We start from the raw sequence: 19,995 nt of genomic DNA, 5'->3' as shown, positions 1-19,995 counted from the left end.
TCCTGTTAGACTCTCATACAGGGCTGATGTCAGACTCCCTCGGGAATTTTATTTTATTCATGGACGATAAGTTTTCCTTGTCTTTTTATCCCTTAGCTCATCCTGATCTCTCTGGAGACCCTCCTCTCCCAAAATGTAACTGCAGTCAATTACTTGGTTCATCTTTCCACATCCTCTTTCCATAAAGGAATTTTAATGGCTAATGATGTTGAAAAAACACAGTTCTATCTCAGTAGTTATCAAAACAAACAAACACAGAGTTCCATTTCTGCTTAGTATGTAGAAAACTCAAGAGAATACTGCTCCCATGCTAACAAGAAAAAGATAATCTACAACAGTGTTCCTTTTCCTGAGCCTAGACAGCTGATGTCACAGGGAAACCAAGTGAACTGATTCAACGGTGCCCTGGTGTGTGTTTAACAACTGATTCTCAGTGGGGGAGGATAGGTGCTGATTTGAAGCATTTGCCAATTTCTGTGGTGTAAATACTCCATTTCAAGCTACCAGTGTCATGTTGCTGAACTTGGAATGGGAAGAGATGTGCAACCATACCTTAAGAGCTGGTATGAGCCAGCTTCAGCCCATCACTGACTGAATTCCAAAGAGTGACAAGATTGTCTGAAGAAAGACAGGACATATGAACCACTTCACCTTTGGCAGAGCACAGTGGGGAAGAGGGCAGTTGCTAAGAAACTGGGTAGGAAGAAAAAAGCTACACTTTTAACAAGTTCTTAAAGGGCAATTATGGGCTTGCATGGCAGTTCAGAATCCCTGGGATTCCCGGACACTCCTTTACTTCACAGTCATGAGGGCTTTTCCATAGGTCTCCACTGGGAGCCCTGGAGAGACTGGAGACAAGGCAGAAGACCTGAAACACTCCGATGGTGGTGCAGACATGAAAACTCACTCTCTTCCCAGAGCCATGTTGTACATGAAGCTAAAGCCTGAAGCCAATGAGAGGGGCAAAGGTCAACTGCCAGGGTGGAGTCAGAAGCAGCAAAACTGTGTGCCTTAAGGGAGGGGCATTAACCCCTCACCCCATTCCTCCCCACCACAGGACTTACATCCAGTGAAAAGATCAGTCTGTCCTGGGGAAAGGGTATGAAACCTATTCAGCCCAAGATCCTGCACTGATGTAAGCAGATGTTTGCCACCACCGCAGAGAAGCTGGGAACTCTTTCCCACCAAGACCCCTCGTAGAACAAGGCAGAGGCTGGCCACCGTGGAGGCTGGTGCAGGAGCCCTGAGAAAGCGCCAGCTCCAAAGCCCAGGATGGACAGAACCTGCCTGCATCTGAGCTGGACCAGGAGAACACCTGCCCCACTTCAAGCCTTAGGGGAGGAGCGAGCAGGAGCAGCCTGCTGCTGGGGGAGGGGCCCGAGCGTGGGAGAGGCTCTCCCTCGGCACAGGGGTGCAGGGCATGGTGAAAGCTGAGAGGGGAGCAGGACACTGAGACAAGGCCCTCCAGCACCGGGCCCCACAGTGGGCCACTGTCTGCTGGAGGAACTGGCAGTCTGTGGTAAACAGAAGGTAACTATGGTAACAACCAAATCCTAACTAGATTCACACCTGCCACACTAGTGGCCTGACAGAAGAGGTGTCCAGGCCAACTACTTACTCAGGCACTACATTCAACTGACAATTACAAAAAACACAGAAGCAAGAAAAAGACATTAAAACCATGAGGTATCATTTTGACTATCAAGTCACTGGAAAAAAGTAGGGTTTTACAGAAATAGGCTAATGGAGTATAAATTATTGTGAGTGTGTATTTTAGCGGGGAGGGGAGAAGACAGGAGTGGCAACACACAGCAAATTTTAAACTGGGTACAGCTTTTGAACAAGTAAGTTTTCCTTTCCAAATTTATCCTAAGGAAATGCCCAGGCAACTATGCCATCAACTACGCATGTGGATGCTCTTGGCATTACTGTATATAATACCAGAAAACAACAAGTCAATATGCCCATTAAAAGGAAACTGGCTTAATTATATACCCATACAATGTAACACTATGCAACCATTAAAAAGGATGCTATACACACCTTAAAGATTACTTATAATTACACAGAAAAGGTATCTTTACAATGTAAAGATTTAGCAGACCTACCTTGCCCAAATGATTACATTTAGTATCACCAAAAATGGGACAAACTGACACCTTGGGCCTCTTGAGGAGATGCAGGGGGAAGAACACAATATCCTCTACGTAGAATTCTTACTAAAATAATGTTTAAATCTTTGGTCCCTGAACTCTGATGCTCACTGAATCACCTATTTGTTTTTGAAAAATACCTGTAATTGGTCCCCATCCCCAAACACCATGATTTAATTGATACTGGGGTATGACCAGGGCATTCAGATTTTTTTTTTTTTTTTTTTTTTTTTTTGCGGTACGTGGGCCTCTCACTGTTGTGGCCTCTCCTGTTGTGGAGCACAGGCTCTGGACGCGCAGGCTCAGTGGCCATGGCTCACGGGCCTAGCCGCTCCGCGGCATGTGGGATCTTCCCAAACCAGGGCACGAACCCATGTCCCCTGCAACGGCAGGCGGACTCTCAACCACTGCGCCACCAGGGAAGCCCCGGCATTCAGATTTTTAAAAGCTCCCCAAGGGGATTCTAATATGTAGCAAAGTTTGGGAACACTGATCTAAATAATAAGAAAACAGCCAAATCCAGATGTGGGACATTCTACAGGAAACTGGACTGGACTCTTCAAAAAATATCAGTATCACAACAAGGAACAAAGGAAGAGAATTATTCTAGATCAGGGGTTCTTAACCCTGGCACTTCTGCCATTTTAAGCCAGGTAATTCTTTGTTGTAAGGGCTGTCCTGTGCACTGTAGGACGTCTAGCAGCACTCAGGCCTTGACCCGCTTGAACCACTAGACCACTAAAATAACCCTCCAACTGTACCAACCAAAAATGTCTCCAGATATTTCCAAATGTCCCTTGGGGAGCAAAACTGCTCCTGCTTGAGAACTGCTAAAATAGACTAAAGAAACATGTCAAGCAAATGCAATGTAGGATTCTTAACTAAATCCTGGATTGGGGGTGGTGGTGGTGAGAAACAGCTGTAATAGTCATTTTGGGAACAACTAGGAAAATTTGCATACAGACTAAATATTAGATGATATTACTGCAGTAATGTCAAGTGGTATGTTAATGGTGTTGTGGTTAGATAAAAGAATGTTGTTTTTAGGCTCTACAGGCTGAAAGATTTAGGAGTTAATAAGTGTCATGAAGCCTCCCGTAATTTACTCTCAAATGGTTCAGGAAGAAAAAATACGAGATGTGAGTGGAAAGAGAGAAGGAGAGACAGAGAATGTGGGTGCATGAGAATGTGGCAAAATGCTAACAGCTGGTGGAGTCTAAGTGGAAGGAGTTAGAGATGTTCACTGGGAGAGTCTTACAATGTCTTTGAAATGAAATCTTCCCAAATAAAAAGTTGGAGTGGGGGCAACATATAGTAGAACTATATATATAAACTTAAAAATACATCCATAACATACAAATATATACCAAAATGCTAACTTGTTTAAGCTTTTTTTCAATAAGCACATAAAATATTCAAGATAAAAGAAAAAAAATCCAAATGTGTCCACTGTGATCCCAATTTTGGTATCCTTTTTAAAATGCCTGTGTCTGTGCACGTGCACATGTTTTTTACATTAAAAAGACAGGAAAGAAATACACCAAAATGGGTATTTATATCAGTAAGATTATAAGTGATCCCCTTTTTTTTTTTTTTTTTTTTTTTTGTGGTATGCGGGCCTCTCACTGTTGTGGCCTCTCCCGTTGTGGAGCACAGGCTCCGGACGCGCAGGCTCAGCGGCCATGGCTCACGGGCCCAGCCGCTCTGCGGCATGTGGGATCTTCCCGGACTGGGGCACGAACCCGTGTCCCCTGCATCGGCAGGCAGACTCTCAACCACTGCGCCACCAGGGAAGCCTGGTGATCCCATTTTTTTAACCTAGATTTTCTAGGTTCTCTACAATAATTGTGTAATACTCTTATAATGAGAGTATTTTTAAAGCAAAATGAAACAACAAAACCAATTCCAATAGGTATTATATTTAAAAACCAAGAAAATCTCTCTCAGTACCAATTCGTCCACAGTAGAGACTAGGCATCTCCTGGAAATAAGAGAACGTGACCAGAACCCCTTCAGAGGGGCAGTTAGTACCAATTCCCATGATCTTCTGCACCTCTTCCCCTGCCTTCCTCCTCTCCTGTATGTGCTTTGGGTCTTCAGTGACCCCTACAAATATGGCATAACACTGTGACAGGACCTAAAACTAAGGACATTCCAGATGTCTATGTTACCTGACAACTGTTAAAGATAAATGAGGCACCCACAACTGACTTGCAAGGCTGGCTCCTGCATACAGTCTATAAAGACTAGGTCTGTTACTTCTACAACTGGGGTTCTCCCTGAGGCAGGGAACACTCAGAAACACCCCACTAGCGTTTCCCACCTCCAGAAATCCTACCTCCAGAGTTTCTGATTGCCCCCTGCTTAAGAATCCTCCTTCCTGTGCTAACCCACTGATAATGCTCAGAGAAAGAACTGTGAACTGTCCTCCCCTCAGGAGGGCCATCATGACCAAATGCCCATCCCATCCTAAGAATCTACTGGTTTCATCTCCCCAAAGAAAACAAATCCTCAGGCTGAAAGTTTTTTGCTAGCTCACAAACGAACTGCAATATGTCTAACACTGCCTACTTCCATAGAGAATATAAATACAGAATTTTAAAGCTGGATACTAAAGTTTAAAATACATCTACTTTTCCCAAGGTAAAATGAAAAAAATCAAATCACAAAGACACTGCAGATCAAAATACCCATCATCACCTTGGTGACCTCTCAAGCAAAAAAATCTATAGCTAGGAACTTTGAGATAATTGGCAGTTGTAGATTATCTCCATTCAACTTAAACGTCCACTAACCTGGTCCAGGGTATAAAGCTAATGGCATGTGTTCGGTTTGTCTTTATAGTGACTTTGGGGACAAAACAGTTTGGTCAATAAATGAACAGTGTAAGACAGGAGACTGTCCTGCCTACTTAAGAGGAAGGGCTCCTTTGACATCATGCCCTCTCCTTGAAAAGCTGCTACTTGAGAGCAGTCCTCATCCCAGCTTAGTTCACACTTGCTACAGACAATCACGCTGGGAAGTTTCCCAATCCATCCACTTCATTTAAAGGACTTGCTTTGATGTATCAAGCTTTTGGAAAATTAAGGGCTCTTTAGACCTGCTGAGTGCAAACTCCCCCAAAATACCATTTCCAACATGAATGAAAACAACAACTCACTGGAACAAAGCAAATAATGATGCCAGCAAGAAGGCATTCGTTAACACTCTTGGGCCAAACAGCCTTGCCTGGGTAGCCAAGAATGAAGCCCAGCAAACACAAAGGTAGTCACTCCTCAACTCTCCACTAGCAGATCATCTAGGCAGCAGAATACCCAAAGAAGTCATGTCACACCAGCAGGCTGCTGGATCCCTCCCTCCCCATCCTGGTAAGGAGAACGTTTCGGAGGAACACCATCCTAATATCGGCATAAACTAAAAGGCAATGCAATGCCAAGGTGCATCATCTAATATGTTCCAAAGCCTAGAAGATTCACGCTTAGATGTTAGGGATTCTCTGAGGAAACGTGCCCCTCATTAGCTTATAATTGAGAATTAATAAAACAGTAAAGTCAGAACTTAAACTCACTGGACATTATTGTGAATCAGGAAAGAAAAGGTTATAGGATGCAATTTCCAGTCTCTCTAGGTTAAGAGCTTAAAAGGGGCTTTTACATTTGGCAGCAGAGAGAATTAGCAAAACAATAAAATAACCAAACTCTGGGGGCACAAAGGGCTGCAACTAATCCAAATAGTAACAGAAGGCTCAATATTACTAACACTCTAATTAGAATTAAAAAAAGAAAAAGAAAAAAAAAGGTCAATACAACTTATTTTTTCAAAGTCACATGGTGGGGAAGCTAAGCAAACCCTGAAGCCCTTAAATATTCAACTCTAAGCCCCTCACCTTTTGCTTCTCATAAACTTCAAGGAGCCCCTTAGTCCTGGTTCTCCTTGGTGCAGAAGTTGTGTGTGCACTGCCTCAGGACAAATGAGAACTTTCTGAACACTGACACTCTACTCAACTTCCATCTCCACAGACCACACAGTCCCCAATGTTTCATCTGTGCTTCTGTGACAGGTTCCTCCCTTTCCTGTATTCAGCTGAGAGCTGCTCAACTCTGTAATGTCTTTCTTGAGGGGTATACTCACAGCTACAGGAGGTACCCTAAGTATGGACCCACTCCAGATCTATATACAGGTTATGCTGTAGTCACTCATTCGTTTCTACCACCTTTTCCAACAATGCCCATTTTGGAAGAAAACCAACCAACCAATCAAGAAAAGTCTGTCCAGCCCCCCAGACTCTGGCTTGTCTGCAGGAGGTGAAGCAAGGGAGGACTTTATAACACAGCAAAGCCCACCATGCACTTGGAAGCAGGCCCTCCAGAGAGGACACTTGAAACCTGGCCCTACTTTACCTTTTGTAGAAATGGAAGCGCTCTGTGAGGAGCAGGAACTGCTTCTCTCCTTGAAGGAAGAAGTGTCTGGCCCTGGAGACACCAGACTTCTGGGTGTACTCGCAGATATGAGTGAAGTTCAGGTCCTCCTTCTTGAAGTAATTTCGGAGACGCACAAAGTCAAAGTAGGAGGGGACATAGATAAGCGTGTGAGACATGACTGCATCACGATATTGAGGCAAAATCTTGTTGACGAAAAAGTTAAACCTGATTTGGAAAGGCAAAGGGCAAAGTCAGTGGTCTAGAGGTGAGCCATAGTGCCACTGCCAACTGCATGACCCTGGGCAAGTCACAATCTCCTTCTACCTCCCCTAAGAGGCCAACTTGGCCTACCTCATTGCAAAGAGATTATGTAAGGATAAAACTTGTTAAGCACATTAAAAAGCAAGTGCTAACACTATTCATCATGAAGAATAGATGTGATGCTGGTATATCCCAGAGAATTATCCTAGGAAGTATATAACTGTATCATTCATTCATTCAGGTGTCAATCAGTCAGTCAACAAATAATTACTGAACACCTACCATGTGTTAAGCACCATTCTGCTACCATGGGTCCCCTGACTAAACACAATGAGAAGACAGGGGAAAATTACACAGAGAATTAGAAAAACAGTTCTTGCCCTGAAGGGCTTAGAATTAAGTTGTTGACATGCGGCGTTAAAAAATTAATGTAATTTTAAAATGCCACAGTCTAGGGGAAAGTACCCCTGATTTACTAACCCTGCCACTATCGGAACTAGACCAAGACACTACTTCTCTGGCCTTCAGTGTCTTCCTCTGTCAATGGCATGACTGGATTCAACTATCTCATTTCATTTTGTAAATGGTTAACTAATAAAGCCAACATGGAATACAATTCTAAATTTGAATGCCCAAGTAAAATCCCTCTCTGTGACCCCCAGGGGTCCAATGGGACAGGGGAGGGTACCTGGCATCAATCACTGAAGCTAGGTTTTCAGCTTCCATCCTCTGGAAGACATGTGGGAGCTGCACCAGGACATGACTGATGCAGCCTGTCATCGGGACGTTCCTCACAGCCACCTGCCAGGAGTCAGTGAGAACATTAGGAAGTGAGCTATCCCCACTGTTGACCAAATGCTACCCTCTCCTTCTGCCTCATGACCCAAACAATACACAATACTTCATGAAAATTCAGAGAAAGAAGGAGAGAACCCACCTGGCCTTGCACATTGACGCAGTACTTGTTGAATACAGAGTTGATCTGGGCATCCTGCAGGGCCCCAAACAGCAGCGTCTGACGATAGTACTTGGACCAATTATTGAGGCTCCACATGCGCACTCGAGAAAAGTCCACCCCATGTGAGTCCAAGGGCAGTAGGTTCATGTGGTTCATCAAATGCTTTGAGCAGAAATAATACTCCATTAATACTTATTGAACACTTACCTGTTGGGCATTGCTAACCTTTCTATAAGCCCATCATCTTATTTAACCCCATGAAGTACATACTATCATCTCCCAAATTACAAGAAAACAGGCTCAGATGGCTGAGTGACTTGCCCATAGTCAAGTGAACAAGAAGAAAAGCTCAAATTGGCCACCTCGTGGATCTTTCAAAAAGGATCAAGATGCTACCTATACAGAATATTTCTTTTAAAGGAAATTCTGAAATGCCACTCTGGTCACTCTATAAGCAACTCAGTTCCAGATTTGGACAAGAAGGGAAATGACATGGAAAACAGAGCTGCTGTCCTTCCATGACTTGGTTCCCAACAATGTTAGAAAATTCCCTGAGTGACTACATGTGCCTTTTGCTCAAAATAAAGATGACTCAACCATCGACATGCCTTTTCTATTTTAATCCTATTTTTACCTTGTAATGTATATTGAAGGGTCACAAGTACTATAAGATTATTCCCTATTTTATAAATAAGTACTCCCCTTTATTTGTCCCAAACTTACTCCAAGTCCTGGGGTTGCAGAAAAGGTAAGTTCTCACATGCCTTAGAAAAATAAACCTATAGTTCTGTGATGAGGATTGTTCCAAAGCACAACCCTAAACCCCAAAACATTGCAGGGTATGTTGAGAGGGAGAAAAAAAATTACAGCACAAATTATAGTAGGGGGACAAAAACATCTTACATTTCTCTGCAAAGCATCACAAATTAAGAAACCATGAGCAATGTTTTCCCATCTCCACTGAAGAGAAGACCAAACAAAAGAGAACGAGCATAAATAGGAGGAACTATTTTAGATAAAAACATTCCTGGTGAGGAGGAATTTCAACCAACCAACCAACCAACCACACTAAACTGGTCTATTACTAGAAGCAACTTTTAAGGGGAAGAAATCTTTTCTGGATATTTGAAAATGTTGACAAGAATTTTTATCTTTCTGGATACTTTACTGACCAACTTGTGGGTAGAAGAGGGGACAACATTTCCCATTTTCAAATTGGAAAATGTGGAATATTTCCATTTCCAAGCTGAGTTTTAATCTGGACTTTAATAACCATTTCAGACTGAGCTTCTTGTCTGTAAATGTTAATGACCAGCATTACCAAGACATGCTCCCAGTTCTGCATCAGGTAAATGTCAGCTTGATCAATGATGAGAAGCTCAATAGAAGACAGAAAGTCAAAATCTCTCTTCTTCTCTCCTTCTCCACCAATGATGGTCCTCAAGCCCAGAGGAGAGGCAATGAGGATGTCTGACGAATAGAAGGGGGCATAAAGTCGGATGCTTCTCTGCAGTATTGCCACTCCTATACACAAAACAGCCAAGCACACATCAGTTCATGAGTCACCACCAAGCCATTAGCTTCCACCCTCTCAAACTGCAGCCTCCCCTTGTACCTTCCACATCTTCCCCTTTGCATATAATTGTGCTCAAACTGCTTTAATTATTAAAATCATCATCATCATCCCTCCTTTGCATCTACGGTCCCTTCTAGCTCCCACCCTCTTCTTTTCCTTCACTGGCAAACCTTCCAGAAAATTGTCTCTACTTTAAAATCTCCCACTCACTCCTTAATGCACTGCAATCTGCCTCTGAGTCTCAGGACACCACTGAAATGACTCTTGCTAAGGTCACCAACAGCTCTCAGTTCCCAATTCAATGGCACTTTAGTGTTTCTTGTCACGAACGCATAAGCACACCCTCCTTGAAATGTTCTTTTCCTTACCGGTGGTTTCCACGACTTTAACACTTACTTCTCCTATTACTGACCTGGTCCTTATCTATTTTTCCATATTCAAAGAGCTCTTCTACAAATCCCTGGATTCACCCACAAGTTCTCTTTCACTCTACATAAAGCTTTGGATAAATATATTCACTAATTATGGCTTTGACATTATCATCACAAAAATTTATATTTCCTGCCCACATCTCTCTCCTAAGCAACAAGTAGCAGTTTGTAGAGAGCCCAGATCATACGTGAAGGAGATTCACTTGCTAATCTTAAAGCACCTACCAGAGGGGCAGAAGCTGGCTAGGACTCTCTCTGGGGACAGAATGCTGGCAGATGCTACTTTTACAAGTTCCCTCTACCGTGATGGCACGGGTGGGTGCCGTTTTTTGCACTCTCACTCTAAGTTGCTAACAGTGGTGGTGGGTGAGTACCCCCTACCCCACTTCCCTGCACTACTTGTGTGCAGCACTGACAAACATGGCCAACCAGCAGCCATGCCTACCCCATCTCATGCCACTTGCAGGACACGACCTGAGGCAACAAACGCATGCAGCCCACACAGGGGACACTCCTTGAGCACCAGGCTCAGGCAGATGGGGGTGGGACTGCATTTCTAGACTCCATGGGAGTGAAACAAACAGAGAGAGAATTTATAAGACAACCAAGAACTAGGAAAAAGTTAAAAACACAGTTCATCTCCCACACAGGGCCACTCCTTCAAGACAGGGGGCAATAACTGTTTTGCATAATACATAGAAACAAACACAGAAAGTCAAGCAAAGTGAGGAAGCAGAGGAACATGTTCCAAATGAAGGAACAAGATAAAACCCCAGAAAAAATATTTAATGATAAGGAATTCAAAGTCATTGTCATAAAGTTGCTCATCAAACTTGGGAGATGAATGAACGAACACGGTGAGAAACTCAAGAAAGAGATAGAAAATATAAGAAAGTTCTGAACAGAACTCACACAGCTGAAGATTATAGTAATTGAACTGAAAAATACACTAGAGGGAATCAACAGCAGACTAGATGGTAGAAAAGAACAGATCAGTGACCTGGCAGACAAGGTAGTAGAAATCACCCCAACAGAACAGCAAAGAGAAAAAATATTTTAAAAATATGAGGACAGTTTAAGGGAACTGTGGGACAACATCAAGTGTACTATCATCGGTGTTAAGGGGTCACAGAAGAAGAGAGAGAAAGGGGTACTAACATCCACATTCTAGGGGTCCCAGAAGGAGGACAGAGAGAAAGAAAGGGGCAGAAAACTTATCTGAAGAAATCATGGCTAAAAATGTCCCTAACCTGGTGAAGGAAACAGACATTCAGGTCCAGCAAGCACCAAGAGTCCCAAACAAAATGAACCCAAGGAGATTCATATCAAGACACATTATAATTAAAATGTCAAAAGTCAAAGGTAAAGAGGGAATCTTAAGCAGCAAGAGAAAAACAACTAATTACAGATAAGGGAATCCCCATAAGAATATCAGCTGATATTTCATCAGAAACTTTGTGGTCCAGAAGGAGATGGCATGATATGTTCAAATATGCTGAAAGGAAAAAAAAACTTCCAACAAAGAAGGAAGGAAATAATAAAAGCCAGATGAGAAATACTGAATAAATGAAACGGAGACCAAAAAAAAAAAAAAATCAGTGAAACTAAGAGCTGGTTCTGTGAAAAGATAAACAAAATTAACAAACCTTTAGCCAGACTCAATAAGAAAAAAAGAGAAGGGGCCCAAATAAAATAAGAAATGAAAGAGAAGTTATAACTGACACTACAGAAATACAAAGTATCATAAGAGACCACTATGAACAATTATATACCAAGTCAGATAACCTACAAGAAATACATAAATTCCTAGAAACACACAATCTTCTAAAACTGAATCATGAAGAAACAGAAAATGTGAATAGATCAATTACTAGTAATGTGATTGAATCAGTAATCAAAAAACTCCCCCAAAACAAAAGACCAGGACCAGAGAGCTTCACTGGTAAATTCTACGAAATATTTAAAGATTTAATACCTATCCTTCTCAAACATATTCCAAAAAACTGAAGAGGCAGAAACACTTCCAAACTCATTTTATGAGGCCAGCATAACCCTGATACTGAAACCAGACAGAAACACCACAAAAAAAGAAATGTACAGGCTACTATGCCTGATAAACATAGATGCAAAAATCCTTGACAAATTATTAGCAAACTGAATCCAACAATACATTAAAAGGACCATACACTATAATCAAGTAGAATTTATTCCAGGGATGCAAGGATGGGTTGACAAAGTGGGTACAGAGGGAATGTATCTCAACATAACAAAGGCATATACGATAAATCCACAGCTAACATCATATTCAGTGGTGAAAAGCTGAAAGCATTTCCTCTAAAATCAGGAACAAGACAAGGATGCACACTTCTGCCACTTTTATTCAACATAGTATTAGAAATCCTAGCCACAGCAACTAGGCAAGAAAAAGAAATAAAAGATACCCAAATTGGAAAGGAGGAAGTAAAACTGACTATTTTCAGATGACATGATACTTTATGGAGAAAACCCTAAAGACTCCACCAAAAAACTGTCAGAACTAATAAATAAATTTAGTAATGTTGCAGGATACAGAATTAACAAAAATCTGTTGCATTTATATACATTAATAATGAACTATTAGAAAGAGAAATTAAGAAAACAATCCATTTACAATAGCATCAAAAAGAATAAAATACCTAGAAAAAAATCTAACCAAGAAGGTAAAAAACTTGTACTTGGAAAACTACAAGGTATTGATGAAAGAAATTAAAGATGACACAAACATGCAAAAATACACCATGCTCATAGATTGGAAGATTTAGTACTGTTAAAATGTCCATACTGGACACCAAGGGGGGGAAAGTGGTGGTGGGGGTGGGGGTGTGATGAATTGGGAGATTGGGACTGACATGTATATACTAATATGTATTAAATGGACAATAAGAACCTGCTGTATAAAAAAATAAATAAAATTCAAAAAAAAATGTCCATACTACCCAAAGAAATCTACAGATTTAATGCAATCCTTATCAAAATACCCATGACATTTTTCATAAAACTAGAATAATTCTAAAATTTGTAGAGAGCTGCAAAGGACCCTGAATAGCCAAACTGATTATGAGAAAGAAGAACAAAGCTGAAGGTATAACACTACCTGATTTTAAACTACACTACAAGTCTACAGTAATCAAAATTGTATGGTAATAGCACAAAAACAGACACAGTTCAACAGAACAGAATAGAGAGCCCAGAAATAAATCCATATTTATATGGTCAATTAATCTATGACAAAGGAGGCAAGAATATACAATGTGGAAAAGACAGTCTCATCAACAAATGGTGATGGGAAAACTAGACAGCTACATGCAAAAGAATGAAACTGGACCACTAGCTTACACCATCTACAAAAATCAACTCAAAATGGATTAAAGGGCTTCCCTGGTGGCGCAGTGGTTGAGAGTCTGCCTGCCAATGCAGGGGACACGGGTTCGTGCCCCAGTCCAGGAAGATCCCACATGCTGCAGAGCGGCTAGGCCCATGAGCCATGGCTGCTGAGCCTGCACGTCCGGAGCCTGTGCTCCGCAATGGGAGAGGCCACAACATTGAGAGGTCCGCGTACTGCAAAAAAAAAAAAAAAAAAACCCAAACAATCCAATTAAAAAATAGCAGGGGACCTGAATAGACATTTTTCCAAAGAAGTCGTACTGATAGCCAACAGTCAAATGTAGAGATGTTCAACATGACTAATCATCAGGGAAATGCAAATCAAAATCACACTGAGAAATCAAAACTACAATGAGGTACCATCTCACACTGGTCAAAATGGCCATCATTAAAATGTCTACAAATAACAAATGCTGGAGAGGGTGTGTAGAGAAGGGAACCCTCCTACACTGTTGGTGGGAATGTAAGTTGGTGCAGTCACTATGGAAAACAGTATGGAGGTTCCTCGGAAAACTAAAAATATAATTACCATATGATCCAGCAATCCCACTCCTGGGCATATATCTGGACAAAACTATAATTCAAAAAGATACATGCACTCCTATGTTCATAGCAGCACTATTCACAATAGCCAAGACATGGAAACAACCTAAATGTCCATTGACAGATGAATGGATAAAGATGTGATACATATATACAATGGAATACTACTCAGCCATAAAAAAGAACCAAATAATGCCATTTGGCAGCAACATGGATGCAACTACAGATTATCATACTAAGAGGAGTCAGTCAGAAAGAGAAAGACAAATACCATATGATATCACTTATATATGAAATCTAAAATATGGCACAAATGAACCTATCTACAAAATAGAAACAGACTCACAGACCTGTGGTTGCCAAGGTCAGGGGTGGGGAGAGAGAGATGGACTGAGAGTCTGGGGTTAGTTGATGCAAACTATTACATTTAGAATGGGTAAACAACAAGGTCCTACTGTATAGCACAGGGAACTATATCCAATCTCCTGGGATATGCCATAATGCAAAAGAATATAAAAAAGGATGTATATATGTGTATAACTGAGTCACTGCCATACAGCAGAAATTAGCACAACACTGTAAATCAACTATACCTACTCCAATTAAAAAAAAAAAGAAGAAGAAGAAGAAGAAGAATGTATCAGGTGGCTAGTAAGTGCTGTGATCAAAATGAAATAATATAAAATGATAGGCTGTGATTTTGGAGTTATAAATTCTTACAGCCACCATGTATTGTAAGTTGCTATTAACCAAAGCATAGAGAGAAAAAAAAATACAATGAGATATCACCTCAAACCTCTCAGAATAGGTCTTATCAAAAAGACAAGAAATAACAAATGCTGGCAAAGATGTGGAGAAAAGGGAACCCTTGTGCATTGTTAGTGGAAATGTAAATTGATGCAGCCACTATGGAAAACAGTATGGATGTTCTTCAAAAATTAAAAATAGAACCACCATACAATTGAGCAATTCAACTTCTGAGTGTTTATCCAAAGAAAAAAAAACACTAATTCAAAAAGATACATGCACTCCTACATTCACTGCAACATTTATAATAGCCAAGATATGGAATATGGAAGCAGCGTAAGTGTCCACAGATGATGATGTCCACAGATGATGAATGGATAAAGATGTGGATACATCCACACACACACACACACACACACACACACACACACACACGCACGCACAATGGAATATTACTCAGCCATAAATGAATGAAATCTTGCCATCTGTGACAACAAGGATAGACCTTGAGGGTATCACAGTAAGTGAAATAAGTCAGACAAAGACAAATATCAATAGCATGTGATTTCACTTAGATGTGGAATCTAAAAAACAAAACAAACAAAAAACCAGAGTGATAGATACAGAGAACAGACTGGTGGTTGCCAGAAGGGAGGGCGGGGTTGGAGGGTGGGCAAAATGGACGGGGGAGATCAGGAGGTATAAAACTTCCAGTTATAAAGTGAACAGGTCACAGGGATCCAATGTATGCCATGGGGAATATAGTCAATAATATTGCATTAACTTTGTATGGTGACAAATGGTAACTATACTTATTGTTGTGATAAGTTTGTAAGGTATAGACATTGAATCACTATGTTGTACACCTGAAACTAATACGTCAATTATATATCAATTAAACAAAAGACTGATCTATCAGCTGCTTGTTGGCCACCTGCATATGTTCAAAACTAACCATAAGCTCTCATCCCCTTGCACTGCACACTCCAGCCATGCTACAGCCTCTGAATCTTAGGTCTATTTGGTTTATTCGCCCTGATGCCTCCACACATGCAGTTTCCTGTCTGAAACTTTTTCTTCCACTCTCATCACCCCACTTTGTACCTGGCTAAATCCTACTCAGGTTTCAACTTAGTATGGATGGTACCTCCAACAGAAGGCCTTCCCTAACGGTCCTGTGCCCATTTTGAGTAAGGATATTTGCTTTAACTACTTTAAATAGAACACCCACTATCCTCTAACCATAACACATCTCATCCCATACTGTCTGATTTGTCTTAAGGCTGGACTTGTTTAACAGTAACTTTTAATCCCGTATCTCCAGCTTCTTAACAGTGCCTGGCACATAGTAGATGCTTAATAATTGGTAAATAGGCATACGTGACTAAAAATATTTTCCAGGAACTTTTTCAATGTACAACCAGCCAAGTACATGGGAGCTGAATGACAGACAAGCAAAAATGTGCAAAGCTGGGTGGGAGTCAGTAAGTCCAGAGTGGAGATAATTCAGGTGTGGGCACTCCACATGGCAGGCAGGAGGTAAGTCCATTATGTACAGATGCTCTAGTTTATTCATCTTCCCCAGACTGACCCACCCAGCCCTATCACCTCCAACTCCCCCAAGAACCCCTGTAGCATTGACCATGAGCTACCAGCTATAGGCATGCTGAGACATTTGTTATAAACATGCATGTGCCTTTCATACATGCCTTCACAGACACTCCAACCCATTAGCCAAGTATGTACCCCATTAGCCAACGCAAGACTCTCCCCTGGCAGACGAGTCGTCTCAAATGCATCCTGGTTCTGCTAGGAGGCTGAGTCAGTGACCCTCTGAAAGAATGCCTAATTCCAGGCTTCTAGCTTCCAGCTATGTGCACCTCACACCTCAGGTCCCTCAGGGTCTCAGTTTTGACAAGGAGGAATTACCAGTCCTGAAGTGGTCATCGATGTTGCCGACAAATACAGCTTCATAATCCTCAGGCCTCTTCAGGTTGGGTGGTCTCTCCTCGGGATCTGAGCCATACTCTCCATTAAACCTCTTTTTGTTGCTTACAGTTATTTTCTTCTTGCTGTCGCCCTCAAGAAGACTGATGAAGAGCTGTACCACCCGCAAAGCAGCTTCCCGGAATGGCACCACTATCAGCACCTGTGGAGGGAGTGATGGGCAGCCTTGGACGGGCAAGGGGAAGGAAGGACAGCTCGAGGTGAGCCTGCTGAGGACCTAAGGAGCCCTCTGTTCCGCAGCCGCTGGCCAAGGACCACATCCGTGTCACCCTCTTTACACAGGACCTGGCTCAGTACTGAAGGCTGAGCATCTTTCCGACCCACAGCACCATGTCCTATGGACTTCAATCTCATGGCTCCTTGCGGGTGGGGGGGGGCAATTCTTAAGCAGAATGTAGAAATATTTTTTGAGGTTAAGTCAATGCCTTTAACAGAGGTGTCCATTAGCAAAAACCCAAGGGCATAAACACACAAAGCTCTTTCAGGACAAGAAATGTTACTCATTTCTGTCTCCCACAGAACTTAGTTCAGTATTTTGATCCGTAAGACCCAAGGAATATGCTGAACAAATGAATTAGATGTATTAAGTAGAGAATAAAGCTAGTAAGGAAAGGACTAAAACATCATTACTTTTCTAGTACATTTCCTAGTACATTTTTCAGAAATGATGATAAAGGATTTCTGAAATAAGATCATATTTCAATGGGAAATATAGGATTCAGTTTTCCAAACATTTCGAAAAGTGCTTAATTTTAACTGTTGAGGAAAAAAACCAGAAGAAGCTTAACAAATGATTAACTTCTAACTACCCTTGTGTAAACAATACAATCAATGGATATAACCCCAGTCAGATCAGGCAATTCACCAAATTCTGAATGTGATTCATGGGTAATCTACCTCATACTCTATTTTGCAGTTCTAAATGGAAACAGATAATCTTATTATCCTGATGTTCAAGATTCTGAGGTAGTTTCCCAGAAGGGCAACCAGCACAGCCAGATGGGTGTAGTGATTCAGTTTGGTACAGTGCAGGGATGATGGATCAGTTTTGAAGAGGGCCAAGTTACTGTCCCGGCTGTCACACTAAGTAAGTGTCTAGGCTTTGGTTTCCCCAACTATTAAACAAGAGGGTTGGACTAAGAAACCTCTAAGTGCCATATCAGTATTAAAATCCTAAAATCCTATTAAGCTCAATGAGAAGAATCTAAGAAGATGAGGCTTCTTCAATATAGACACAGAGGCTAAGGGGTAAGGGGGTATGGGCGGCACAGAATCTAGCTCCAGGACATCATGAAAAATGTAGACAGAATTAAAAGATGTAAGCCCCCAATCCACTGGAGCTTAGGCTTATGAGCCCACATAAATGTAATCATCACTTTAAGCAGCAATAATGATACAATGCAAAAATAGGGATTTTGTTTTCCAAGGTTTACATATTTATGTGGCTTAGTGAAGAGAGTCCTTGGTCTCTGTCCACAGGTGTAATAAGTAGGGATTGAATAAAAGGCTCCTTAAGGTCCCATCCAGCTCTCACAATCACAAAGAAGAGATTTATAGTGGAGTGTTACTTAGGTAGGAACAGGGTTTATCTTTAAGGAGAGAATTATCATGGAGGTACCTCCTGCTCCAGTTTCCAGTTAGATCTGCTGTTAGAGACAGTCCACTGAGCTGTCTGCAGCACTTCTCTGACATTACCTGGCCCATCTAATACGCTCATTCTTGGACTCATTCATTATTCCAATCATTAAAACATCTGAGAACCTGCTAAGTGCCAGGACCCATATGTTAGTGCCTTACAGCCTCCTTGAGGGCAAAGTTCTGCTGCTGCCACTCACCTTGGGCCTCGTTAGCCCTTGGTCCCTGAAGTCATCATCATCACCCACCCCAAGTTTCTGGCTTCGGCATCTGCTGTTGTTGGCAAGCACCTGGGCATTGGCTTTGAGGACGTGATTTATCACATGCAGGCAGTACACGTGGCGGATCTCTTCCCCATTCTTCAGGGCAGTCCTTTCTGGGTAGAATAGGTCCCGGTAAGAATTCATAATTAAGAAGAGCTCTTTCTGGAGGGGTGTGAAGGGGCTACTTGAATTTGGGGGGCCAGAGAGGAACCGGCTGTTGGTCTTGATCCAGGTGGATTCCAGAGGCTTCTGGAGATGAAGTGACTTTAAGTCAATGTCCTTTGGGGGTTTAAAGGTTTCCAACTGTTGAAACCTGGATGAAAAGACAAGCTGGCCCAGGATGGGCCACTGTGGGAGGAATGATCAAGAACTAAGTTAGAAATGAATTATAGTACCTTACATTCATATAGTGCTTTATAATTTACCAAGGCCTTTCACAACTTACAGATCCTCTCACTTTATCCTCACAACAACCTTACAAGGTAAACACTATAATGCTCTTCTTGCAGTTTAGGAAATGCTGAGATTCAGAGGTTATAGGATTCAGACAAACAGGGGAGAACAGAGCTAAGGGTTAGAGCCCAAGGTTTCTGACTTTAGAAACCTTGTGAGCTCTTCACTAGATCAGTGGGTCACAAACTGTCCTGTGGACCACACTGTAGGAAGTCAAAATTTACTCTAGACAAAAGAAAAGGGGGCCCGACGGTCAAATAACTTCGGTAAACACCACAAAACCTAATCCCCCTCAGGGAGAGTCACATGCAGGTCAGACACTAAAGGTTCTGCTGAGTCCTGTAACAAGGACTCTGTTCCACTTCGTTTGACCCAGAGTTTTCCAAATTTACTTGGACATGGAACAAGGTTTTTGTTGTTGTTTTGGATTTTTTTTGGGGGGGGAGACATATATTAGAATCGTAAAGAATAATATTTTGTGGAATAACAGTCTGGGAATTTTTGCACTGTAACAAAACTGCTGATCTTAGCAATAAAGAAAGGATGACCTCTGCAATAAAAAAGAATTAACTATTGATATATGCCAACAACTGGGTGAATCTCCAGGGAATTATGCTGCGTGAAAAAAGCCAACCTGTATGATTTTATTTGTATAACGCTTTTGAAATAACAAAATTATACAAATGGAGAACAGATTAGTGGTTACCAAGGGATAGGAATGGGGGAAGGGAGGTGGGTGTGATTATAAAATGGCACCAGCGAAGAGGAGGGATCTTTGGTGCTGGAAATGCTCTGTATGTTGACTGTGGTGGTGGCCAGGGCAACCTACACGTGATAAAACAGTACAGAACTAAATAACACAAAGGAGCAGGAGCAAAAGTGAGGAAATCTGAATAAGACAGGTAGATTGTATCAGTGGAAATTTCCTACTTGTGATATTGTACTACAGTTTTGTAAGATGCTACCACTGGGGGAAACTGGGCAAAGGGCACACGGGATACCTTTGCATTATTTCTTATAACTGCATCTACAATTATTATCTCAATAAAAATTTCAATGAAACAAGGAAACAAGGATGACCAATTCTTATGAATAGCATCAGTGGTGAAAAAAATATCACCGAA

At 41.6% G+C, this 19,995-nt stretch overlaps 1 protein-coding gene across 6 annotated transcripts in view; it reads right to left on the bottom strand.

The window, feature by feature from the left end:
• Window positions 1-19,995, bottom strand: part of UTP25 (UTP25 small subunit processome component) — a 48,996-nt gene that overhangs the window by 21,712 nt on the left and 7,289 nt on the right. For 4 of the 6 annotated variants that reach the window (XR_012330995.1, XM_073802820.1, XM_033852933.2 and 1 more), the window contains 7 exons: window positions 18,356-18,766; window positions 16,443-16,662; window positions 9,115-9,317; window positions 7,773-7,955; window positions 7,524-7,636; window positions 7,118-7,156; window positions 6,554-6,799 (listed from right to left, as the gene is read on the bottom strand). Coding sequence is in view for 5 of the 6 variants with exons in the window: in XM_073802820.1 (XP_073658921.1) it covers window positions 6,554-6,799; window positions 7,118-7,156; window positions 7,524-7,636; window positions 7,773-7,955; window positions 9,115-9,317; window positions 16,443-16,662; window positions 18,356-18,766 (1,415 nt within the window). In the remaining variant the exon portion in view is untranslated. Of the gene's footprint in view, window positions 1-6,550; window positions 6,800-7,117; window positions 7,157-7,523; window positions 7,637-7,772; window positions 7,956-9,114; window positions 9,318-16,442; window positions 16,663-18,355; window positions 18,767-19,995 lie in introns of those variants that run through there. The other 2 variants (XM_033852937.2, XM_033852935.2) reach the window with 2 other exon arrangements.

Source organism: Tursiops truncatus, chromosome 1 (assembly GCF_011762595.2).
Source record: "Tursiops truncatus isolate mTurTru1 chromosome 1, mTurTru1.mat.Y, whole genome shotgun sequence".
In the NCBI taxonomy this organism is placed as follows: domain Eukaryota; kingdom Metazoa; phylum Chordata; class Mammalia; order Artiodactyla; family Delphinidae; genus Tursiops; species Tursiops truncatus.
Note: the sequence above shows the minus strand (reverse complement) of the source record. Positions and strands in the feature narration are given on the sequence as shown.